Source organism: Pseudocercospora fijiensis (genome assembly GCF_000340215.1).
Source record: "Pseudocercospora fijiensis CIRAD86 unplaced genomic scaffold MYCFIscaffold_5, whole genome shotgun sequence".
In the NCBI taxonomy this organism is placed as follows: domain Eukaryota; kingdom Fungi; phylum Ascomycota; class Dothideomycetes; order Mycosphaerellales; family Mycosphaerellaceae; genus Pseudocercospora; species Pseudocercospora fijiensis.
In genome coordinates, this window is record NW_006921536.1 from 913,170 (window position 1) to 938,152 (window position 24,983).

The 24,983-nt window shown below is 48.8% G+C and overlaps 9 protein-coding genes across 9 annotated transcripts; 4 read left to right on the forward strand and 5 right to left on the reverse strand.

Annotated features, from left to right (window-relative positions):
- Nucleotides 1-2,008: 2,008 nt before the first annotated feature.
- On the forward strand, nt 2,009-2,548 carry MYCFIDRAFT_197070 (uncharacterized protein; the record flags this gene model as incomplete). Its single annotated transcript, XM_007929136.1, has 1 exon — nt 2,009-2,548. One exon carries the CDS (start codon nt 2,009-2,011, stop codon nt 2,546-2,548), a length of 540 nt encoding a protein of 179 aa, XP_007927327.1.
- A 2,370-nt stretch (nt 2,549-4,918) lies between these two features.
- On the reverse strand, nt 4,919-6,150 carry MYCFIDRAFT_175337 (uncharacterized protein; the record flags this gene model as incomplete). Its single annotated transcript, XM_007929137.1, has 10 exons — nt 4,919-5,204; nt 5,228-5,298; nt 5,326-5,486; nt 5,515-5,563; nt 5,589-5,718; nt 5,748-5,869; nt 5,904-5,923; nt 5,960-6,056; nt 6,084-6,095; nt 6,130-6,150. 10 exons carry the CDS (start codon nt 6,148-6,150, stop codon nt 4,919-4,921), a joined length of 969 nt encoding a protein of 322 aa, XP_007927328.1.
- Nucleotides 6,151-6,999: 849 nt separating this feature from the next.
- MYCFIDRAFT_188707 (glycoside hydrolase family 71 protein) lies at nt 7,000-9,689 on the reverse strand (the record flags this gene model as incomplete). Its single annotated transcript, XM_007929138.1, has 6 exons — nt 7,000-7,018; nt 7,361-7,939; nt 7,994-8,479; nt 9,335-9,396; nt 9,457-9,523; nt 9,577-9,689. 6 exons carry the CDS (start codon nt 9,687-9,689, stop codon nt 7,000-7,002), a joined length of 1,326 nt encoding a protein of 441 aa, XP_007927329.1.
- A 3,101-nt stretch (nt 9,690-12,790) lies between these two features.
- MYCFIDRAFT_207939 (uncharacterized protein) lies at nt 12,791-17,448 on the forward strand (the record flags this gene model as incomplete). Its single annotated transcript, XM_007929139.1, has 10 exons — nt 12,791-12,804; nt 15,372-15,478; nt 15,572-15,679; nt 15,713-15,729; nt 15,762-15,819; nt 15,846-15,908; nt 15,965-17,009; nt 17,042-17,083; nt 17,109-17,143; nt 17,176-17,448. 10 exons carry the CDS (start codon nt 12,791-12,793, stop codon nt 17,220-17,222), a joined length of 1,536 nt encoding a protein of 511 aa, XP_007927330.1. The 3' UTR covers nt 17,223-17,448.
- On the reverse strand, nt 17,109-18,607 carry MYCFIDRAFT_215474 (uncharacterized protein; the record flags this gene model as incomplete). Its single annotated transcript, XM_007929140.1, has 1 exon — nt 17,109-18,607. One exon carries the CDS (start codon nt 18,605-18,607, stop codon nt 17,288-17,290), a length of 1,320 nt encoding a protein of 439 aa, XP_007927331.1. The 3' UTR covers nt 17,109-17,287.
- Nucleotides 18,608-18,943: 336 nt separating this feature from the next.
- MYCFIDRAFT_175342 (uncharacterized protein) lies at nt 18,944-19,124 on the reverse strand (the record flags this gene model as incomplete). Its single annotated transcript, XM_007929141.1, has 2 exons — nt 18,944-19,072; nt 19,104-19,124. The coding sequence occupies 2 exons, from the start codon at nt 19,122-19,124 to the stop codon at nt 18,944-18,946; spliced, it is 150 nt and encodes a 49-aa protein (XP_007927332.1).
- MYCFIDRAFT_197073 (uncharacterized protein) lies at nt 19,123-20,048 on the forward strand (the record flags this gene model as incomplete). The annotated part of the gene is made up of 2 exons (XM_007929142.1): nt 19,123-19,908; nt 19,968-20,048. 2 exons carry the CDS (start codon nt 19,123-19,125, stop codon nt 20,046-20,048), a joined length of 867 nt encoding a protein of 288 aa, XP_007927333.1.
- Nucleotides 20,049-20,975: 927 nt separating this feature from the next.
- Nucleotides 20,976-23,550, forward strand: MYCFIDRAFT_203796 (uncharacterized protein; the record flags this gene model as incomplete). Its single annotated transcript, XM_007929143.1, has 4 exons — nt 20,976-21,219; nt 21,310-21,918; nt 21,980-22,064; nt 22,180-23,550. The coding sequence occupies 4 exons, from the start codon at nt 20,976-20,978 to the stop codon at nt 23,297-23,299; spliced, it is 2,058 nt and encodes a 685-aa protein (XP_007927334.1). The 3' UTR covers nt 23,300-23,550.
- Nucleotides 22,746-24,983, reverse strand: MYCFIDRAFT_215476 (uncharacterized protein). The gene has a single exon (XM_007929144.1). It carries the CDS (start codon nt 24,679-24,681, stop codon nt 23,356-23,358), a length of 1,326 nt encoding a protein of 441 aa, XP_007927335.1. The 5' UTR covers nt 24,682-24,983; the 3' UTR covers nt 22,746-23,355.

Consider the following 24,983-nt stretch of genomic DNA (forward strand, 5'->3'; position numbering starts at 1 on the left):
TGAGAGGCTGCGTGTGTGTGGTGCGAGAGCGACCAGCGTGCCGTGCATTGAGGCCGGCGGAGGCCCTGGCTCAGGCTCAGGCTCCGGCTCCGGCTCAGGCTCAGGCTCAGGCTCAGGATCGCCCGGCTAGCCTATTAGAGAATCAGATCGGTCGATGATTGCACGCAGATGCTCACTGCGGGCTCAGGGAAAACGGCTTTGCAGGGCTAGGGCCACCGTTCGGCAACTAATGGGTTAGTTCACCCTACACTAGAGCGATACGGTACGGGGCGCGACTGTTCGTATATTAGCCCCGGCTATTTATTAATCAGTCGTCCGATCGCGATAGCTATTTTCTACTCAACTATCGCTATTGCTATTATATATACCTTACTATCGCTATTCTACCCCTGCCCTTCTATATCTAATATTAGCTATATAATTAAGCCCTTCTATATAGTTATAAACGGAGGCTACCGCCGCCGCCGCTACTACCGCCGCTACTACTCTATCTCCTAAGCTATATAATTTAAAAAAGCGCTAGTTTTAAGAGATACGTAGTAAGAGGCTATAGTAGGTATAAGAGCTAAAGCTAGGTAATCTCGGAGGCCTTAGATTATAAATTAAGGGTATATAGACCTAAGAATATAGTAGGCTATAAATACTTTAAGGTCTATAGTACTAATCGCCGCTATTTAACGTAGTTTCTCTTAAACTTCTAGGGAAATATAGTAGAAAGCGACCGCTCGTATTACTAGTAGTATATTAGCTTCGAGTATAAGGCTAGATACGATAGTCTCGATACCTAGTTATCTAGTAAGCTAGATACTAGTTTTAAGATACTAAACCTAATACTACTATTTCTCGATAGTTTACTAGCTATTAGAAAATAGGTCTATAGTAACGTATAGAATACCCTCTACTAATCGTAGTAGTAGATAGTAGAACTAAACCGTATCTTTTAAAAAATAAGGTAAAGTGTTTCCTATTAACTAAACTTAATAGCCCTATACAGCTAGTATATCCGCCGAGCCGGCTACCGAGTATCTCCGTATAAGCTACCGAGTATCTCCGCGTATACGCTAATTAGGCTCTACGCTAGCGGATTAGTATTATAGTATACGTAATTATATTATATAACTATTATATAGGATTTACTAAGGTAGGATAGGAGACTTTACTTACTTAGGTTCTTATAGGAAGCTAGTATAGGGGCCTTCCCTAGTACTAGACCTCCTAATCTATCGATAAGGCATAGGCTATTATTAGCCTATTAAGTCTAGCGGTATAGGGCTTTATAGACCTATTTAACGCTACTATCGACTCTTAGTCTATTAACTCGTTTACTAGTAACTATAGGCGTCTTAAGGAAGGTAAGATTGCCGCTAGTAATAGCAAACTAGCTCGTAACTACTTAGATAATAAGGCGTAGTATAGGCTAGCTTAGTATATAGCGGATACTTAGTAGATCTATCGAGAATAGTATATTAAATACTAGATCGATAGAATATACTATTTTAGTAATATAATAACCTCGCTAGTTAAAGGTTGCTATACTAGTATTAAGGTATAGTTAACGATCTATAGGAAGGATATCTATAGCTTTATTAACTAGATAGTACCCTATTTCTACTACTAGGTTAACTGCTATAAGGTAATAGTTAGACTCGAGACTATACAACTAGTAATAGTATTCTCTAACGACTTATTCTATACCGAAGTTATTAGCTATATTAGTATCTTCGCTCTACGTAAGGCGGCTAAGAGAAGGATACTTATATACGATAAGATTAAGAAGCGGAAGTCTAAAGGTTCTTATATTACAATTCTACTTAGTAGCTAGTATAGGTATTAGAAGTCTCTATGCGATATAATACTATATAGATTACTAATAATATAGTCTTACCGAGACTCGAGCGGCCGTAGGTCCGTTAATTTATTAATAGCCGGAGCTGATTTACTACGGTGCTCTCTATCCTTATCACTCTACTGCCTCCCTAGGACGGAGCGCAGGCCCAGAATCATCGTGATGCCGCGAAGCCTCTGGCCCTGGTCCTGGCTCTGGCGATCGCCGCGGCTCCGACTCCGCGACCGCGACATGCGCAGACTGAGTTCTGCTGCTAATGGTGAGTGCGATGAGCGTGCAAGGCCAATCAAAGGTCGCGCAGGCGGAAGGACGACTGCAAGACCTCGCACTGGTGCGTGCATGTGCGGTAGAGTCGCAGCAAAGGCGCCGGCAACGGCAAAGCGTGCCGATCGTCTTTCGCACTCCCTGTCGCCGTGGCCGTATCCGTGGCCGTGTCGGACCATGGACTTGCTGTGTATGGACGTGCACATGCGTCTCACTCCCCCGACGGCTGGCCTGCTCGGCCTTGGCCTGCTGGACCCACCACACGCCGCACGCTCCACCCTCCACGCTCCACTCCACTGCCTTCAAATGAATGACAACCATAGCACTTTGGGCTCCTCCCTCCACTCGCAGCCAGACGCCACTGCGGCCTCATCATGGGAATCCCGCCACGGCCCAATGACTGCCCTGCACTTTTCGCGTCCGTCCCTACTGCACTAGCCTTTCTCGCTTGCTGCTGGTGACCAGCCGCCGGGGACTGCAAGCCTTCGAGCCTGCCACGCTCCCTGGTCGCCGACCCTGGACCACACCACGCCTCCGCCGATCCCTTCCCGCACCCTCGCCCTCTTGCCCCGATCCTCACCTAGTGTGCCAAGCATCCACGCCTGCAGCTTCTCCACTTGGTGCTCGGCATCTTCTGCGCTATTGAGCAAGGCAACCTCATCCTCATGCACATGCTTGCCTTGTTGCGCCCCGTCAGGACCTCTGCAATCATCTACAATCTATTCTGGTCGTCGTTTCCCATCCATGATCAGGGCTGACGTCAAACGACGTGCTTCCCATTCGCCTGTGACATCCCAGCTGCCGACGCTGTCGTTTCTCCTCACCAAGCAAGTCTCCCTCGATCTGGTGTCGTGCATTCGGTACCTACGCTCGTTCCCGCCTGTACACCCATGTCAGCAGCATCACATCCGACATCGTGACTGCCATGAAATCTGTGCAACGCTCGTGCGACGCGAGCCTTGCCTTGCCTCGTTCACGTCTAGCCGTGTTCTGGTTCGGCGTATCAAGACCTCCGATCTCCGCCTGAGACACGCCCGCTGCCCAATCACAGCCAGCATCTCGTCAAGGGAGATGGCGTCACACAAAGCTGCAGGCCGGGGTGGTGGGGTGGGTAGTGTAAGGATAGCGCCGGATGCTGTTCGAAGCGGCGAAGCCTTGGCGCTCGACCAATTTGCCCGCTGCACACTGCAGGTGCGAACCTTGTAGCCGATTGAGCTCGCTGACATAATGTCTTAGGGCAGCGCACGTCGACATGAAATCCTCACGCCGCCGCCCAGCGCCGCCATACCGTAGCATTGCATAATGATAATGTGGCATTGGTCTGCGGGTGCGGGCGCGGGTGCGGGTGCGGGTGCGGACGGCAACGTCGCAACCAAGACGCCTTTCGGGAGGACCATGTGATTTTATTAGAACCCGCATGGAACACCGACAACAGCAGAGACAGCACAGTCTCGGCCTGGCTCTTCCTCGGTATGCCAGCCGAAAAATACTGCACTGCACTGCACTGCACTGCGAGATTCAGCCTGCATCCGTGCTTCGGCACAAGGATGGCAGAGCCGCAGCCCCTCGCCTGTCGAAACATTGCGGCAGCACACACCTCGCGGCATGAGCATTTCTCGCCCGTCCGAGTGGCTCATGTGGTGTCCACGGGCATCGACGTGTGCGTGCATGGGTCGGATCGGAAGCTGAAGAGTCTGTCCCAAAGCGAAACGGACAGAATGCACCGGAGACTGTAGCCTCGCGTAGAGGAACGCTAAACTGAACTGAACCCCATTATCAGTGGCGCTTCTCTTGTCGAGGCGAAGGCAGAGCCGCAAATCAAACGCCCGGTCCGGGCAATGTGAATACAAAGGCCGCAGATGCGCGGAAGTTGAGATGCGCGGGGCACGATCGCACATGCATTGCCGGTGTTGACCCAGACTGTGTATACTCCCAGAATGTCCTCTTCGGGCATGTGTCCTGCTTCGCTTCGCTAATCTGCTGTGTGCCGCTACAGTCAAGCAATCCGAGAGGCACACTGCCAAGGTGCCAAGTTGCCGACCCCCGCCTGAGAATCCAAGTACGCCCGGAGGATGGAAGATGGTGTGCAAGATTGAATCACACTAGTTCTACCTCGCGTCCTGCAGATCTCCGGAGGCTCTGCTCTTCAACCTCACGTGGACTTGAGACACCCGTGCGCTCTTCCGCCTCCAACCGGACAGCCGGTCCATGGTACTGAGTGTCCATCATTGATTCTGCGCTCCGTATGCGTAATAACGACAACCACGGAATGCACAGTCACTGCGATGCTGCACATCCCGTTTTGATCAAGCTATGTAGCAAACGGCCACGCCCTCACATTTTCTGCATCCTTTTCGCCCGCGAACAACATCCCCCCATTCCGACCATACTGTATTGGCTTCGTGGGCTTTGCCGGAGCACCATGTGGCTGGGCCAAGCATTCATGACAGAACTCTGCCGTTGGGAATGCACTCGCAGAAAGACTTCCGGCAGGAGAGCCTCAAAACTTATTTACCACCGACACTGCTATTATCATGTCGTTCCAAACTCATCAGCCAGAAAGAATATGAGAGCACCGATCACCAGCTCGGCAGCATTTGATGGCAATGTCTAAAACACAGCCAACGACATCTCTGAGAGATTATCTTGCGCCGTTCTCACATACAAATCCCGATCTGGTGCATTTGAAGGCATGATCGCCGCTCTTCACGCGAGCCTCCATGACTCTTGTTGACTGAGATGCGAGAATGTGTTTCACCGCTTATGCAGCCTTTGCATGTGCGGAAGGATTCAAAAACAACAACCATGCTAGCGTTTCCATGAAAATACTCTTGCGTGGTTGTTGGGCTTCTTCAGCCAGGATGCCGTGTGGGGACGAGTGAAGCCAAGCGCCACAGTCTCATCATGACCAGCAGTCCGCTGGATGCTGGGATGAGCATCCAAGATGGATAGCAAGCCGGCCATTTGGAAGAGCGCGTCGTCTTCAGACGCTTGGTTGTTCTCCACAACAGCGTCTTCGATGATCGAGTCGCAATCCTGGAAACTGGAATTCTTGCGGGACATGCCCTTGTATGCTGCATTTGCTCGATTCATGCTCCATGGGGCTCGCACATGCACAGGCGTAAGCGCTGAAGGCACGGACGTAGCAGATCGATCTCAGGGTAAGGAGTCGACCGAGCGCTATGGAGCTTCCCACATACGGTCGTTGCCTACACGTCTGATCGTTCTTCCGCAGTGATCTTGTCTGTACGGGACGTGACACGCTCTGACCTGTGACATTTACAGTACGCCCCATTGCCGCCTTTCGAGAAGCCTTGAGTTGGGGGGAACATGATCAGATACATGTACCGTCGAAATAACGATGAACTAGTATTGCCTGTCCCAGATGCTAAAGCAAGTCACACGCAGATGGATTACCTCATCGCAGTCACCAATCTGGCCTACGATGGACGGCTCAGGGCTCGAATCTCAGCGTCACGTCCCCTCGACAGATCCTCTCAGCATCCGCGAATTTCGACAGATTCGTCGACTCAAGCGAAGGAGTCGCATTGGCGACAAATGATGACTGCTGTGGATATCGACAATCCTTGCCGACCGAGAGCGTGCCCCTTCCAGCAATGAATGCAGATACCTACACCTTGGCTTCGTCCTGTAGTGTAGCAACACGGCAGAAGGAGAATCAGAAGTCGAGCCTTGATGCAACCCCAGCCCTGTGAAGTTGGTCCTCAAGTCGTCGCCGATTCGGACACGCTGCTTGCCCTCACAACGCTAAGAAAACGTCCCGTATAGCCACGGCCTCGATATCGAGCAAACCTCAGCCACCAGATCTACCTTTGAGCGAGCGCATACATTTGCCTACTCCGACTCCTACATCGAGAAACGTCACCCTCTCTCCTTCATTTGCCAGGCTGGGACTAGACCGTCGTCTATCAATCGCTGAGGTCCGCTCGTTTAATCAGATTCAAAAAACAACCAGATCGATATACTGCATGTGCGATGTGATGTCTAGCGCTACCCACGGGGACATGAAGCCGTAACATTAGCGAAAGCCCTAAAATATAGAACTACTATACCTAGTTTGACAGCTACGAGCCGCTCCTTAGGATGACATTCCGCAGTCTATATAGCGACAGTCGACCAATTTTCGGCCCGATAGTTCTCAGGCCTACTATGTCTTCATCCTAAGCGCCAACTTTGCTTGTACGAAGGACGTTCGGAACTCGCGCTTCTCTCTACGGCCAATTTAAAAGTCTACGGATTCATACTAACTCATACGTACTACGGCACGATAGCAAAATTTAGAAAAGCGACTTTGACTTCGCTTGGCTTGCTCGGAGCGTAGAGACCCGCTTACGTGCGTAAGGCAAGATTCCCTCTCTCAGTGTAGACAGGAATTGAGTTCCACCCTGCATATACACCGTGGCATATATCGCATCTTCTCAAGTCATGAAGATACACATTTCCTTCCCCCCACCTTCTTCTAATCCCTGAACTCTTGAAAGCAAGTTCACTTGACTCACTCCCCCTCAACGACTCCTGATTCTCTCTCATAGCGGCCGGGGCCCGGCATATCACATTCCCTTCAACGGGAACAGCCCGATAGATTTATTATGAAACACTCGGGAAAAATTTTCTCTTTCTTGTGATCTTCGTTGCTCGTTTCGACTCGTGCGTCTACCTTACTCATACTGCCCGGCTTCTCCTTCGTTGACGGCATGCGTCAATTTCTTTTCCCCGACTGGATCTGCAGTTGTGAGTCGTGCATCCGTCCGCTGTGGGTGAAAGCTTTGAGCTGGTACTACTGCCGTGGTTCTCAATGCACGGTGGAAAATTATGCTTTGATTTCTGCTTTCCGCGCCCGGTGAGGACGTGAGGGTGGGAGTTCGCTACTAGGGGCCAGGTAGGGTGCTATGGCTATAGTTTCGTTCGAGCCTCGGAATCTCGTGCAAGGCCGTGAGTGTGATGCAGTCGATTTCGTGCTGGTGCTGGTGCTGCTCGGGATCCGCGGACCTGGCTTGACGAGCGATTGCAGGAGAAAATTTTTCAGTCTGGTGCGTAGACGCAGACAGAATTTTGAGTTACTGTGAAGACCATCGGTACGTTATGGCGCAGGTTGTTGCTGTTGAAGTCGAGGGAGTTGAAGCCGAAGTTACGGTAGAGGATTTCGAAGTGGTTGATGTAATTGACGAAGTAGATCTGGTAGCAGATTTGGCGCTGGAAAATTTTGATGTTGATGAGGTCGAGCTTGACGACGTCCTGCTCGAAGCGTAGCGGCTAGCAGAGCCGACATAGGCATTCCAGTTCGTGAGGCCGTTCGTGCAAGTCGTCGAAATGTCCTTGCCGGTTTGCGAAATCATCGTGATTCCATTCCGGACGATCTTGATCGAGACCGTACCAGTTCTGCCATTGAAAGGAACACTTCCATGGTAGACGCCACTTCCACCGAATGGCTTTGTGCTCCAAGTCGCAGTTGTGTTAGAGCCACCACCAATCGTCACGACTGCGTCTGCAGCGGAAGATAGGTACGCATCGAAGAAAATCCTGTCTTGAACGATATCGGATAGTGAGTGAGTCTGCTGATTGTGGCCGGCATTATTTCCAGATGTTGCACCCGTACCGCAAGCCGTCTTCGGAGACAGCCGGTACCAGAACGAAAGAATCTCGTTCTTCATTCGAGGAGAAGTGCCTTTGTAACTGTCGATCCAGTAAGGTAAAAGTGCACGCCAACCATCATGAGGCATGCCTTTAGCATAGTTGTAAGACGCGCCGCCATAAGAAAACGCACCGAACTCTTTGGATCGTAGAGGCCCGATGTAGTGCGACTCTGGCCTGTATCGAAGTAATTAGTCTCGTCGATATGACTTGGATATGGTGTACACTCACCAGTCATTCCAAGAGATAATCTGAACGAACTCAGGCTGAACGCGCATCACCTCGTTCCATCTGTCAAACCACAAATCGTCACCGCGCCAGAGCCAGTTCTTGCCAAAGTTCGGCACATTTGTGTAAAACCAAGGAGAAACTGGCATCATGTATGGCTTGCCGTTTAGAGCGCTCACATAGTTCTTGTCGTCATTTGTGTTCATGTTGTTCGGTCCATTTGGCCAAGCTTCCCACGAGAAGAGACCATCTGCAACGCTACCGCCAGCAGTCGCGGCACTCGAAGCACCTGTCGATGACCAGTTGGGAATAAAGAAACATCCTGTCCGGCTCTTGATATTGGTCCAATCTCCTGCTTGCTGTGCGCCTTCGAATGTTGTTACAAGCGGCTTTCCCTTGTACTGCATGTACGCGGCATTAGAGCTGTACTGCTGAATGTAGCTGATGACCTGGGTTTGTGGCCATGCTCCAGCTCCGGCATAGTCGAAGCTGTGGCCATGATTCCTGTCAGTGACACGGGCTTGGAAGAATTCGTCGCTGGCACCATAGTGGTTGATTCTTGAATTGCATATTCAAGTGAATATTTATATTCAGAATATTCATAATTGATTCTAGCATTCTTGAATATTCATGAATATGAATATTTAGGCGGTTATACTACGGCGCACTTATATCCTATGTAAGTATGCAAATTCCAGCTCTTTCTTTAGACAATACAATATCTTTAATAGGACGGAAACGCGTAGAAGTAATCGAGGTAGGTAAACAGCTAACTATAGCATTCTAGTATGTACTAATAGTTTAGATGTCGGACTCGGAGCCTAACTCGGAGCAAGAGTTATAGACAATCGACTAGTCTACGTAGGCGTTCTTAGTATTATAGAGCTATTATCTCAACCTCCTACTTAAGGATATAGTAGCTACTTATCTAACTCTTAGCGAGACCGACTATTGTATTACCCCTGCTTAGCTCTATTTCTAATAAGCCGGCATCCTATCATTTATTAACGAAGTAGCGTAGAATAACTTTAAGTAGTATATCGGAGATGCGGAAAAGGAGGGTCTATAGCTACTATTCCGCAGGGTTACGAGGAAGACGACAAAGAGCCTCGTATATACGCCGGAGTACTACTAAAATTGAATGACTATTATCTAATCCACTATTTAATCTACTGCTAGAATCCAACTAACTATTCAAACCAGTGAAATATTCATTCTTTTTGCCCTTTTACATGCTGATTCTGATTATTCACTTGAATATTCTGAATTGAATATTCACTGATTTGATTTGAGGGTGTAGAATCGATTATTCAGGAATCAACCACTATGGCTGGCACTAATTACCTGAAAAGCAGCTTGAACCCCATTTTATTTGCAGCCGTAAAGGCATTTTCAATTTGCTGGATCTGTACATTGCGTGTTCAGCTATTTTCACAGCCATATTTTTTATTGGCAGGACATCGTACCGTCGCGCTGTCCGGGTTGTTCGCAACATTGAGGGCGAAGCCATCGATATGTGCATCTTGAGCAGCCCTGCGCTTTGGGTGAGCTCGAAGTCTTCCAAGTTCAATACGGGATCGGCTCACTGTATATCAGAAGTCCACTCCGTCGAAGTATAGTAACGACAATTTGACATCATGAAATGAGCAACAACAGCTTTCGCATCGACGTATGCGGCGCCAAGGAGCACAGACGCCATGATAGTCAGCCAATCCATGGTTGCGATGTCACGGCAGAAGAAAAGTTGATACAGAGCTGCCGCCGTCTGATGATATGGAAGAACCAAGCGTCATGCTCAACAGGTTCGTGAGACGCAGGAGTTTCTGGCAGTGCAGCCGTTTCAAGGCGTTCTGTATAGGCTGATGATAGAATAGCCGCCATCCAGAACAAAGTCGATCCGCGAGGCGCCTCGATTTCGGCGGGAAACAACATCCCACGACGACTCATCTGCTTGCGTCTGTCTGCATCTCTGCCTTTGTTGTCGCGCTCTACGATGCCATGAGTAGCAATTCTTTCAGAAACGGCCGGTTCCGCGATCTGCTTCCGACACGGCGGTCAAACGTGGCGGTCTTGGCGGCATCTGGAAGGGTTATAGCAGTCCATATGGGGAAGTTACCAAGTAAAGGTGTCAGCCTGGTTAGGAGAGGCGCTGTGTTGAGGTGCAAAAGGGAGTTTAGTGGTGACACAGAATCTAGACACTCTTAACACGTAGGAAAGGCCTTAGCGTCCGGAAGAGGTTAGTGCACAGATGGTCCTGTATGTCTGTTCTACTTTCCACTTCTCGTCCTTCTATAGTTTTGCATTTTCGAAAGCCTAGACGGCATCGCTAAGAAGTCGAAGGCGAGATGCCGCTTACAAAGACTTGCCTTAGGATCGAGTCCTTTGCATTACGGAGGAAAGCCCCCTTGACTGCATCTGGGTGTGAGGAGGAGATGCCTGGGATGTCGAAGAGCGTATGCATAGCGGCATTCTGAAGTTGCGGGCATGTGATAGCATCACTGGGGATTCAAAGGCGTACGACATGAAGCTAATTGCGTATGCGATTGTAGGAGTGTATGAAGACATGGATCGTTGTTTTCAGTAAGATTTGGCATGCGTCTGTTGCAGACCCAGTAGAGAAAGCGCCGCACTATCTCTTCGTCAGCTCTAGGAAGGGCCGAAGTACGATGTCGAGGCCTCTTAGAATTGGGTTTCGAGAGCACTAGGGAACATAGATATTGAATACTGAATATTCAAGATTCACCGCTCGTATTCATATTCACTATTGAATGTTAGTGAATATTCATATTTAATTCATATTCAATATAGGCTTAGCGCGACAGCGAGGTTAATAGTAACGATTAGGGTTAAGAAGGAGGGTGTTCTTAGCAGTGCAGTCTTATAGAATACTAGCTAATTATATAACTCGTCGTTGTCTTTAGCTTCTACGCCTAATTGTAGCATATCTAATAGCAAGTCCGCTACGCCTATACGTTACTATTGCTTGCTACACTCGCTTATACGGATATTATTGCTAGTAAGCAAGGCACGGTCCTATAAAGCCGTCCTTCTACTACTACTAAAGGTGCGCTCGGACTCTACGGACATAGCGAATGCGGACAATAAGTCGATAGCTAGTTGCGAGAGCGTTAGATAGGCTGTCCGCTATATAGGAAGGCACTACTATTTAAGTAGACTTATATAGATTAGCTGCTTTATCCGCTTGTCGGTACTAACCTATAGCAGCTTAATAGGCGTAGCGGCAATAAAGGACTCGAAGGGGTTAATATTAGTTATAAGGACGTCGTTCTCGAGCTATTGTTACTACGCTATTATATCCGTTAAATAACCTGTAGCTTCTATAACGGTAGTAGAAGTAGACTTAGTAGAAGAAGCAGGTCTATAGCGTGCTTCGTATTTAGTCTATAAGGCTCTTGCTCTTACTAGGCTATTAATAAGCTATTAGTCCTTCTTCTTGCTGCTAGACTAACGCTTACGAAGCTATGCCTTACGGCGAGTTAGATATAGTAGTATTGCAGTAACGTAGATGCCGCTCTCGTTAATTAGACGATAGTACTTATTAAACAGGCGCTAAGAGACATAGATAGCCTTTATTATAGGCTCTCGTTTAGCATGCTGCTACTTAGTACGCTCGAAGTGAGTAAGTAGCTATTCTATAGTCTCTTAGAAGCGGTCGAAGGTAACGTCGTAACCTTGTAGCCGCTAAGTCGCTTCTTTAAATAGTGTAAGGAATAACCGTGTCTCTTTAAGGACAATCTAGTCGCTCTCGGTAAGCTAGTATTTACTTAGTTATAGTATACTAATAAACAAGGCGTTAAGAATAGGCCTTATCTAAATAGCCTCCTTAATTATTAGTAACTAGCTATTCTAGCGAGTCTTACCTAGTAGCTTCGGACAGGTAGAAGGCAGCTTCGGCTATGCTTTAGCTAACTCCTTAAAGGCGTTATAGAAGTCGTTCTCTCGCTATAGGACCTTTGTTACGAAAACTTTTTTACCGATCGCGACGATCCTATCGATAGGATCGCTTAGGATCCTTAGGATCCTTAGGATCCTTAGGATCGCACGTTAAAGATCTTGTCTAACAGGATCGCCGCGATCTAGAAATTCCGACTACTCGCGATCCTATCCGATAGGATCCTCGCGATCGCGAATTTCGGGACGGCCCGTCCCGAAATTCGAGGGCAAGGAACGCAAAGGACGCGGGGCAAGTTAGAGCCCGACTGCTACTACTCCGTATACTACTACTACGAGGAGGTATTTCGGGGTATTACGTACTAATATAGGTCAAATTTAGCGGTTTCGTAGGTTTTTTTTATAAATAAATTTTTTTCGTTGAGGTTTCGTTAAATGCAGCCGATATTTCGTTAAGGTTTCTTTTAAAAGCCGACGCTTAATAAGCAGAACTTTGAAAAAAAGTACACTCGAAACACTCGAGATTCTTTTCTAGATTCTAGGATAATTACTAGGTATTAAGACTTCAAAATTTATAATACTCTTATTAGTAGGTAGAACTTTAAGTTCTATTTTTTAAATTTCTAAAAATAGTAAAGTATAACTTAGAAAAGCCAAAATACTATATTGCTTATTTCTGTTCCCTAGCTTTAGTTTCGTAGAAAAACTATAAATTTTATATTTTTTTAAAATAATATACTAAAAATAGAGTACCTTTTTACTATATTACTAAGCTATAAACCTACTAGAAAAAAAGATAAATTAGAAGCAAAATGTCTAGAAAAGCGATTTTCTTTCCTTTATATCTTTTTATCTAGAAGGTTTACGGCTTAGTAATATATAACAAAAATGTTCTATTTTGAGTGTAGTATTAGGCAAAAGTCTAACTTTTATAAGTTACCTATTTATCGTTCTAGGATAGCTTAGGATCGCTCGGGATCGCTTAGGATCGCTCGGGATCGCTCGCGATCGCTAGGATCGCTCGCGATCGCTAGGATCGATAGGATCGTCGCGATCGGAAAAGAAGTTTTCGTGACGTTCGTTAGTCGGTAGAGACGTTGTAGTAGAGTTTACTTAGCAAAGCACTCCGTATCGAGATCTAACTACCTAGATATAGAGACCTTGTTACTATCGCTCTCTAGTTGCTTATTAAATAGCACTTGCCGCGCTTGAAGTGCCCTTTAGTCCGCTAACTCGGCCGCTTTAGTTAACTAAGCAAACATAAAGGCCTGTGTTATAAGGTTAATAATATAGCCGAAGCAACGTAGGCGGCGGCTCTGCTTTGTCTAGTATATAAAGCCCTTCTAGTATATATAGCGCTTAATCGTATCGCAGAGGGTGTTGTTGTTAGAGGCGTTATTAGCAGTTATCTAGCTAACCTTATAAGTAATTAAGAAGGTCTCGAAGGACGAGATTAATAGCTAAGCTATAAACTCGCTAGTATAAGAGCCTCGTTCTAGAGGCGGCAAATCGATAAGGACTTAAGTTAGTTTACTATACTTGTTAACATACTAATAATTGATAGCTTAGAAGTGCTTATAGCTATACTAAGCCTTCTAAGTATTAGTACTAAGGTATAGACAACTAAGGGCGTTAAGAAGCGCTATTTTAACCCTCTCTCGCTAGTTCTCGAAGTTGTACTATACTCGTACTATTATTGAAGTGTAAGACTTTAAAAGAGCCTTGTCTGCGTATAGATTGATTGCTAATATTATCTCTTTAAAGGCCTTAGAAACAAGGCTAGAATAAGCGACACTATATACTATAGCATAGCGAGCTATTACCTACCTAAATTTATCGATATTGGCTTCCGCTATATTCCTTAGAATTGTAGCCGCACGCCTTGCCTCGTTGCCCTCGCTTACTGCCTACATTTTGTCGATATTAATACGGCCTTGCAATAGTATTATATCTCTTTCCGGGTATACGATAATGCTGTATGTCTTAAGAAGGTAGTCTGCGGCGTTGCTAGACACTAATTTCTATGCCTTTAGGCTATCTACCGGACAGTGCTTATAGTAGAAGTACTTGTGTCTATAGCTATTCCGAGTAGGCTCCCTATCCTACGGATCTCGAGCGTATAACTACAATAGTGGATCCGTCTTATTCTTCGTATAGTAAAGCTTCTTCTACTAAGTAAGCGTCGGTAGTATAGGCTTCGGTGCTAGTATTAGTATTAGAAGAAAGGCTAAGGAAGAAGATGTCGATTGCTAGGTTTAGGGCTCGTCTAGTATCGGATTTAGGACTAGTTCGTCTATACTATCTATACGCCTGCGTTTCCGTAGCTTCTAGCTTTCCCGTTCGTAATCTTAGGTATTTAGGAAATTTTCGAGCGCTCGTTAGGTCGGTTAGCGATTTTCTCGGGTCTTTATTGTAAGGAAGAAGGTAGTTAGGTTCTAATTAGAACAGATAGATTTAGAAATTTGACTTTAGAGGCTAAGTGCGGCCCGTTTCGGTTAGGCTATCCGAAGCTAAGAATGTAGGTTAGCGAGTCCAATTAAGGCCTAGTATAGACCCTATAACGCAAACTCGAGCTCTCGGAGGCAGGTACGGAAAGCTAAATACTAATCTTCGACTGATTATTATACACTTAATTAACAATAATAACAACCTTACTACCGCCCTTAGTACCCTCGCTATCGATTAGACGGTATAGCACCTTGTCGATACGAGCCTTAAAATATACCTGCCGCAGCGGGCACTACGATTTTAGTCCGAGAAAGCACTCTTCCGAGTATATATACCTCCTTCCGAATTTAAGGTAACGACGAGTACCTAGTACTATCCGCCTGCCCTTCCGTTCTATGCCTTTATATACCTTTTAAAGGCTATTAGCGATACGCTCTTAGTAGTTAGCAGCCCTTTTAACGATCTCCGCCGCGTAGATAAGGCTCTTTATTGTCTTCCTCGTAATCCTTCGAAAGGGCAACTATAAGCCCTCCCTTTCCGCCTCCCTAATATACTGCTCGAAGTCCGCCTATTCTACGTACTCGATAAACGAAATATCGTCCGAATTAGCCTAATAATCATTTACCTAATTAGTATTAATAAGAGGTAGATAGACCGAGCGGATATTCTTTAGCTGTTCTTGTTCTTATTAAAGCCTTTAGTCCTATAGAGCGAGGAAGGCTTGTATCTCGAATAGAAAGCGGTAGAATAAACAAGGTAGTAACAACACTATAACCTCGTCTTTAGAGGCCGCTAGCGACTTAGCAACCTAGTAGAATTAGCGACCTTCGTATGCCTAGGTTCTATCTATATACCTCGAAGCGGTCTATCCTCCGAGCCTATAGAAAGAGCTTGGTTTTTAGTAAGAAACGAGCAACAAACAACCCCATTTCGCATAATTAAAGAGATCTACGTACGCCGTAGTACAACCGTTAAACCCGTCAAATTGCCGACTAAATACACTGAATATTCGAATATTTAGTGACCTCGTATTCATATTCATATTCAGTATTGAATATAAATATGAATTGAATCTGATTCAATATTCAACATCTATGCTAGGGAAGTATTCGACTGTCTTGCAGAGGAGTATTTGACGGACGGAGAACGTCTTCTTTAATCTTTAAGGCCTGATATAGACGAGCCGCTCGTCCTCGCGACCCTGATGCTGAATTAGCTGAGCTGCTAGAGTGGTTGCCGTTCTTCAGTCGCACGGGGTGAGTTCTGCGACCAAATCCATAGCGCCAATCGATCCTTCAAAAGGTCTCGCTACAATCAGCCTGTTTGTGCGTACAGTTGTAAGCGCAAGTGCTGTTCAATGAGGCTTCCACAGTCATATCGTGAAAGTAGAGGTGCTGATTGAAAGCCTGAGAGCTGTCGGCATCCGAATGCAGAGGCGGTCATGATGCGCTGCAAACGCGAGACTGCATGTGACACCCACGCACGGACCTTGAAGCCGCGCTAACAACGCCGACTCGCATTTATTTTCAAGACACGGTCTCTTCACTTTCTCCAGACTGTCTACTTGAGACAGCGACTCGACAACACAACATCGACATTGGCGCACAACCGGAGCAAGACACAAAATGGCGAACGTCATAAGCCAAAGCGATCTGGATAATTTCCGCGCGTGGTATGAACGCCTCAAAGCGCACTTCCAAAACATTGGCTACGATGACATGGTGGACGTCTTGGAAGAAATGTATGACATGGGTCATTGGGACTCCCGCTTGATTCATACCTACATCAAGCCCCTTACCGCCCCGTACAGTAAACTCGAGAGTGTTGAGACCACGGCCTACTTGCTCTCCGCAAGCAAACGCAGTAGGCTTCGGACGGGCGAGGTTAAGCTCACACCGGATATCAGCGACACAGCTATTCAGCAGACCGTCGCCAAGGTCAAGAAGCTCGAGCGTGAAGTGCCGCAATTGTCCAGGTTTAAGACGCAAGGATCCTTACTGCTCCAGCTGCCAGGCGAATTGCGGAACGACATCTATCGGCTCGCTTTGCATACGGAAGCAGGTGTCATCATTCGGCAAGACAAGAAAGGCTTTTCGCTACAGACTCCTGCTCTTTTGAGGGTATGCAAGCAGATGCGCGTCGAGGTCTCGTCATTCTTTTGGGCAGAGACCTCGGTATTCGTCCAGATATGTGGCGACGATTGGAAGTTATCGCTGGAATCGCTCGAGACGGTCGCTGCAGAACGAATGAGGGAGATCGCATCGATTCAGTGCGAATGGAAATTGGACGATTCCGAAGAGGCTGGCCTCAACACGCTACTCAACACTCCCGGTCCTTTCCGTATACGTAATCTTACCGACTGTCGGATCAATTTCGCTATCCTTTACATCCATCAGGTGATTCGCAGTCGGAAGCTGATGCTTCACATGCTTAGGCGAGGCATGAGACTTGACTCGATCAGCGCGGTACAAGAAGCCCCTATCGAGAGTACCATCAAGTTCGACGAAGCTGGCAGCAGAGCGCTGCTGGCGAGGCATTGGAGAGTGACAGTTGACAGGGAGCGCCAGGTCTTCCTTGATGCCGTCAGAAATTATGATGCTTCGGAGGAGAAACGGAGCTCTACTCAAACAGAGCTTCCAGCAAGCGAGGATGGAAGCGAGTGAAGCTCAGAAATTGGACGCGTTCGGAAAGAATATTTGAGGCGAAGAATCAGAGGCAAGGCGCTCCCATGATGTGAGTTGAGGCATGAATGATTGAGCGGCGAAGGTGACACTGAGGATTATCCGAGGTCCTGTGTATCGAGCTCTTCCGAATGGTACATCAAGGGGAAGCGTATATGGACAAGTTCAATTCTCATCCAGTCACCCCATAATGCTAAGCTCCTTTGTCGCCATTTCGATTCCTTCAAGCGTGTTGTATCATGGTAGAGAACATACTTCATTTGCTTGTCTCCCTGAGCTCTTCCACCTGCTTAAAGCCATACTCCTCGACTTCGGTCGCAGCTGCAGGAGGTCCAACCAATCTAAAGATGAGGTTGACGATTCCAGACATGTAAATGAAGTACTGAATTGCACGCATGATCCAAAGGCCTTGGGAAGTCTCAGGATGGATCAGGTAGAAGAGCTTACCATCTAATGGCAACTTTTGTGCTCGATCCACGAAAGGGCGCATCTTGTTCTCGTACTGGCTGAAGGCGCTCTCCAGGTTATTCGGATATTGAAGCAAAGCACCTGCAAGGTTATATGCGCCATTGAGCGCCAAGGTGGTGCCCATACCAGATAGTGGACTTGCGCAATGTGCAGCATCAGCGATGAGTACGACCCGCCCTTTACTCCACTTCGGCATGTGAATCTGAGCAATCATGTCATAGTAGAAGTCGTCGGCGGCGTTCAGCTCGCGAAGTATTCGGGGCGTCTGCCATTTTGCATTTTGAAAGTGCTCTGTGATGACAGCTTTCTGCTCTTGCACGCCTTTCCTCCTGCTGGATGCCACTTCATCAAACTTGGGGTTGTGTTCGCCATTCATGATCATGAAGATAGTCGTCTTGTCCTTCGAGTGGCTCGGGCGAAGCATGACACTTTTACGCTCAGGAGCATGGTACCACCTTCGCCAAAGCGTATCTGTAGAATCGCTAGGCATGCTGAAGAATCCACCATACCAGCCCAGCTTCTTGACGCATCCGCGCTCCGCTCCGTCGCCCCATACGAGACGACGGGTTGTGCTCTGAAGACCGTCCGCCCCGACAACAAGATCGAAGCTTCGGTTTGCGCCTGACTTTGCGAGGTGAACGTGCACCTTCTCACCATCCTGGTCTATCGAGTCAAGATAGTCTCCATATAGGAATTCGATGCCAGGACCACCACTTGCTATGACTTCATCGGAGATGGATTGACTCCGCTTCAGACAGATGTCCGCTAATCTGCCCCGTAGAATCTCAATGTCACTCGTGCCTGTCTGAACTTTGCCGGACTTGTCTGCTGCAAACCGCGACCAGACAGCACCATCGTCGTCTACAAACTCGACGCCTTCTTCGCCAGTAGTCGATGAGCGTACAGCAGCTTCCAGTCCAAGTTTCTGAATAATCGTCAACCCAGTGCCTCGTACATCAACATTTTGGCCTTGAGAACGTGGTTGTGAAGAGCGTTCAAGGATCGTGATTGTAGGCTTGTCCTTGGCTGTAGTCGGAGACAAGAGGAGAAAGCTGGCCAAAACTGGACCTGCAATGCCTGAGCCAACAATGAGTATGGAAGATGGCATAGCGCTGCGATTTTGCGTGATATTCGATCAGTATGATCTGATTCCTGTTGCAAAAGCTGTTGGCTTCGATTGATGAGTGTGCTATGCTCGACATCTCGACACACATTGGCTTGGCTACTATATAGCCCATTTGCACGCTTCTACGGCTCTTTCAGCCCGTCTGTAGGGCCAGTGTAGGCACGTCAGTATCGACCTGGTGGAGCCAATCGGCGCCTCAGCTCAGCTCGGGTCCTATGCCTGTCCGAAGGAAGATGCCCGAGAACATCTTGTGTTGGTAGAGATGCATAGCGAGCGGTATCAGTCATCGGACAGCCCTATACCATTCGTCATGGAGCTTCACATGCAGTGATCATCGAGATCTTGCTCGAAAGTCGGTGGGTGAATTAGGGGCGAAGAAGGCAATGAAAGGCTTGGCAAAAGGAAAGCTCGGTTGGCCTTGCAGTAGAATACAATAAGCAATCTCAACTTTGCAATGAACTTGAACAACAACTCTCACACACCCCCCAGAAATCACCATGGCGGCACCGAGCAAGCAGCCGCCGAAGGCCATGTCTTCAAGACTGGCAAACATGAAATTTATGCAGCGTGCATCTCCTTCACCCACGCCTGGCACGGGCACGCCTAGACAACCACCAAACAAGAGACAGCGGCTTTCAAGCGGCCTTGGAACACCCACTGTGAGCGCGCGTGAAGAAGCGAACAGCGAAGCCATCGACCGCGCAGCTGCAGAGAAAGGCGATACGAAGTGGTATCTCAGGATCAAAGCACCAAGTACTCCCGCGTCTCCGTCGCCGTTGCGCATCATTTCTGCTGGCTATGCGACGTTGGACGCGCAGAGCAGTCGCGAGGCCGATATGAAGGATGATGACGGTGACGCGGTAGACGGTGATGGACCACAGATGACCGGCAGGATCAGTTACGGCAACTTCAAACGCAACGCCCAAAAACAGCCCCAGCAAGATGAATCTGAATCGAGCTCGGATTCCGAGGACGATGAAAACGATGAACAGGACTCTACCGGAGTCAATGCGCTGATCAACCAAGGTCGGAAAGAGGCCGCAGCGCGTGCAAAAGCTGAGCTACGGGCGAAGAAGGAGCAAAACAGCTATGAATCGCAGCGGCTTGCCCACGAGCGACGAAAGAAGGAAGTGAACTTGAATGGCATCTCTAGCATATCAAACGGTGGTGGAGGCGGCGGCGGCGGCGGCGGCGGTCTTGCGAACATGGCATGTCACAACTGCAGCGCAAAAGGTCACAAGGCAGCGGATTGTCCGCAGAGATCGAACAGAGGCATGTCGAAGGTGCGAAGGCGGTGAGGAGAGGGAAAGGACTGTGCAGCATCGCAAGACTCATAGCACAGGACGCATTGCCCACTGTCTTGCGAGAGAATTTCCAGACTGCTGGACTGGGAGCTCTGGGAGCTCGGTCCGAGCACTACTAACAGGCAAGACTCCGTGTGCTGTGGATGAGTGACGAAGCTCCGTGCCTGCTCAAGCAGGACACGAGTATATCACACCGCAACCGCAGGTATCATCTGAGGTAAGCCTGACTGCCAACCTGCCTCTACCATCGTCGCATGACTGGAGCAACCGCCTTGATCCTTGAGAGAAGTCACACCATAGCCCGGTTGGCACTGCGAGAGCAATCAATGCAATGAATAGCAAGTGGCGGTGTAGCACGATGTACCGCTATCAGCCTTTATCTTTCTCCGAGAGCGATGTCTCCCCAAAATTTGCTGGCCTCCGCTGTCATCAACTGCCAAGGTAAGCTCCTTTATCTAAGATCGCGCAGACCACAGATGTGTACTCGAGAGTTCGTCGATAGAACCATATCAGCTCCGTAGATTAGCGGCTCAATTCAAGCCATGCACACAGCCGCCTTGTCGGCGATCCCTCTTGAGCAAGTACTGTCGTCATCGCAAGCACGTCCTGAAAGAGACAGCGGAAGAGCCACCAGAAAATCTTTGTCTTTAGCGCGTCGGAAGAGGCCGCCAAGACTGCAGCGTCGGAAGCCCGTTATCCGACGCATCGCCTCTTCCATCCTTCCATCCCACTCTGCTCACTCTGCGCCATCGGAAGCTGACGAGGGCAGCGCTGGTGGTGGTGGTGGTGGTGGTGGCTTATGCTGCCTTCCGATTCGATCGACTGGTCACGATCTGAGATGATTACGGAATCTGTATTCTAGGCTCTACTGAAGCTATCTACTCAAGCGAGGAAGCCGGCAGTGAACAGCATCGTCAAGCATTGTGCGGCTCGACTGTTACCCAGCACTTACACCAGGAGCCGCAAGGCCGCGCACGAGGACGAAGGTGTTGAAAAAAACCGTATCCGACCAAACAATCTGGAGAAGCTCGTATCTCACTCCCAGCATGGGTGCTGATGCTGATGCTGATGCTGATCCTGCACCTTCAGGAAAACGACGTCGGCTGGAGCGTGTCGCAGCGGCATGTGATCTATGCAAACGACGCAAGGTGAAGTGTGATGGCGAGCTTCCTTGCGGCTATTGCAAACGGAAGCATCGCGCGGACACATGCCATTTTACCGCTCCTAAGCCGCGAAACCACGTCCGTTCCGCCGGCAATACTCCGAAACCCCCCGAGCAGACCGCCGCGAGTGACGCCGTGGAGCCTAGCGCTGGTCGCGATCGAAGGCACAGCGAAGGCACTCCACGCAGGCCACAGGTTCGAGACGGAGTTGCAGCAGACGTCGGCACTCCTCTGTCTCCCACAGTCAGCCGAAGCGATCACCAAGAGGATACAGTCGTCCCTTTGGAAGGCCGAATACTTCGTGACGCCCAAGGCAAAGTCATCTTCATCGGCGATTGCGCGCCGCTGTCCTTCCTACAGACCGTAAGGCATCTCATTGCATCAGGAGTCGACGCAGAGAGTATCCCGCTTCAAGCAAGCCGAGACTCCATCATTGAAGTTGCTCGTCCTGCATCGAGGGATCAACATCAGTCGCTTGCCGTAGAATTGCACCAAGTGCCGTCTCTTGTGCATGAATATATCGTTACCACAAGTGGACTGGCCGACCTCTTTGATCCAGATGAGCTTTTGAAAGAGCTCAAAACGTGGGCAAGTGGCCTAACCTCACATTCCAATGACGCTGCGGCTGCGGTCTTCTTCCTCGTCTTGGCTGTCGGCGCTCAAGAGAGCCACGAATCGAAAGCTGAAGCATGGTTCAAGCATGCACGAGATCTCCTTCTCAAGAATATGACGAGTAGCATGAATGTACCTACAGTCCAAGGCTTTGCCTTGGTTGCCATATTCATGCTTCGCGCGTTTCAACCCAATGGTGCCTACCTGTACTTCTGTAAGCGAAAATTCACTTTTCTCACGGATCACGCTGCGCTGTTAGACTGACATCACAATAGCTTTGGCCACTAGAACGGCATATGCGATTGGATTGCACCGAACAGAAGTCAATGCTTCATTTGGCGCGAGTCTCAAGGTAATAAGGTATGTATCTCACGAGTAATTGTTATGCCTTTTTAGCTTTCCATCTGTTGCACATGATTTGCGTGGTCGATGCATGCATACCCGCAAGAGGTTCTTGTCACTAATACACCTTCAGAGAGCGTATCTGGAAGAGTCTTCGAGTTATCGACATACTTATGAGTAACATCCTGGGACGACCTCCCTCAAGCTCCGATGTCGACTGTACCGTCAAGTATCATGCACCAAGCAGCAACACGGACATATCCGCAGACCTTCTCGACGCAAGCGTGCAGATCTTCATGATTATTGAAAGAGTCGTGGTCGAAGTTTATTCACGGAAGCGTATCTCTCTCCGGATCGCCAGTTATGTCTCCCGTCAGCTGAAGGGCTGGGCTTCAAATTGGCTCAAACCGCTCTCAGAGATCACCAAGATGGACACAGCCAGCACAAGAAGAAAGGCTAATGTTGGCGCCTGCTCCACGTTGTGCTCATATTTCTATGGAATCATGCTTCTCACGAGGCCATTCCTGATTTACGAGCTGTACGAGTATATGGGTGCGTCACTGAACGGCGGTGGTACTCAAGCAGATCACGAGGAGAAACGCAAGTATGCGGACGCAGCGCTTGACGCAGCTGCATCATTTGTTGAAACTTTGCAAGCAGCTGTCAACACTGCGCAGATGCCGCTAAGGATGCCACTCGTGGTTTCTTGGCTGTTCACGACTTCTCTGGTTCTAGCCGTAGGCGTACTTGGCCGATCCGGACTTACCTTTGAGGATACCTGCCGGGCGTCCATCCGATGTCTAGACTATTTTGGCAAAGTAGACCCTCACGCGCGACAATATTCCTTAATCGTCCAAGCTTTGCTCAAGACAACTGTGGCACATGTCAAGAAGAGAGAGCTCCATCTACGCTCGCAACGGAAGCAAGCATCTTCACAATTATTTGGGATGATATCAAACACTTCCGATACAAGCATATCCGCACCCGCTTCCGAGCGCTTTTCCTCGCCGCCTCTTGGGCAGGTGCCACCGACCACTTTGCCTCCCGATGGTACAAACAGCACGGCGTCGGCCGACTGGACCATCTACGACGCCGATTTCTTCGCCCTTCCATGGATCACTGAGAACGACCAGGGCTTGCAAGATTTCCTCCAGCCTGGAACTCACACCCTTAACGGTCCTTCTGTCGCCGACATCCCGCTCTTTCCCATCTATGACCAGCAAACCAGTGGTGGATTCTTCCATAACTGTTAGACCCAAGTTCGGTCTTCTATGTCTAGTTCGTGATATCCCTAGGCAAACCAAGCTTATCAAATCTTCTTCCGTCGCGCGACTGCAGCCTCGCTCGTTTCATCTCGGGATGTACGTAAAAACGGAATGAGCTTGGTGCCACCTGTTCCAACAAGATCGTGCGTCTGAGGCTTTTCTGATGCCAGCTTTGTCGAAGCTGAAGCAATGTCCCTCCGGTTCACGCCGTTCGCAGGCTTCGGTGAGCGACTTGGGATAATGATATATCTGGTGACGAGTGCGATGTGCTTGTCACGGAAATGACTCAAAGCGGACACAGCATCATTGAATGCTGTCAAGAGCTCCTTGTTGCCTTGATGCTGGTCGACATACGATCGGATGTTGGCGATGGCTTCGATGTCATCCAAGAATCTGGCATGTGGTCCAGGCATGTATCGCCTCATCTCGGCATGAAAGCCATTACAGCGCGAGTGGTCGACTGAAAGGACTGCGTCAAAGAATTGAAGCAGCGAGCTTTGACCGTTACTGCCACCGCGATATTTCCGCCATGATCCCTTGCCATCGCCCTCATCGTAGAAGACACCACTTGGCAGACCTGCGGACTCCATATTCATGCTTCCGGCTAGGAACGGTCGAATGGTGTGGTAAAACACCTGTGGATTGCAGCGTTCGTCCATGCGCTCCAGGAGAATTCCGATGTCGATCATGCTCTGTCGGAAGTATTCCAAGCTGTAAATGATGCTGGGCACATCGTCCATCTCAACTGCTTCCATAGCGGCAAGCATTGTCTGGATCAACGGTCCAGCTCTGGCTTCCATCGCATTCGATACGGCGAAGAACCACGACTCATCCTCTGTGCCAGTAGCTGTATGCAACGCGACCATTTCATCCGGCTGTGTCAAGTCGACGCCCGATCTCAGAGGTCTCCAATTCCAAAGATTCAGCGCGGCGTAAGTCGCGACCGGGTGAACCTCGAGATGGTCTGCCGTCTGGATGAATGGCACCGCGAGTTGCGGAGGAAGGCGCTGGACTCGAACGTCAGCCGTCGATTTCCGCGGAACGATCCAGGCCATACTCACTTCTGAGGGCTCTGGGCCGGCCCAAATGTATCCTTGCGCGATGACTGCCAGGATCAAATATGCCCTCTGCCATTCTGCTTCGCTTTCCAAAAACTGCGTGCCCAAAAGAGGCATCTCATCAACAACTTGTCGTATCTGCTGCAAGTCGATGAGCGTCGAAATCTGCTTGATGACATTCTCCCATGGTTGATAGCAAGCATGCGGTAATCGTCGTAGAGGATATTCTGCTGGCAAGAAACCATTCTCAGATATGCCGTACGATGGTAGCGCTGCTGGGCTGGGTAGCATGTTGATCTTGTGAGGGCTCATGGTTGGATCAGGCTGTGTAGACAAGATGCGGTTGTCGGAATGTGCAATACGGGCGTGAACGAGAGTCTATTGTCGCTCAAAGTACTATTTTATATCGGACTTTTCAAGGCTCCAAGTCGTGGCTCCGCCACAGCACGGTTTCTGGTCTATTCACTATCACGCACTAGGGATTGCGTATTTTGAAAGGATTGGGTAAGAACTGCATGTGACGGAACGGAATGGCGGATGGGCGGGCGTCGGATGTTGCATCGGAAGCGGTCTACGAGTTTATTCTAAATCTTCGAGAAAGCGCACAGACACGT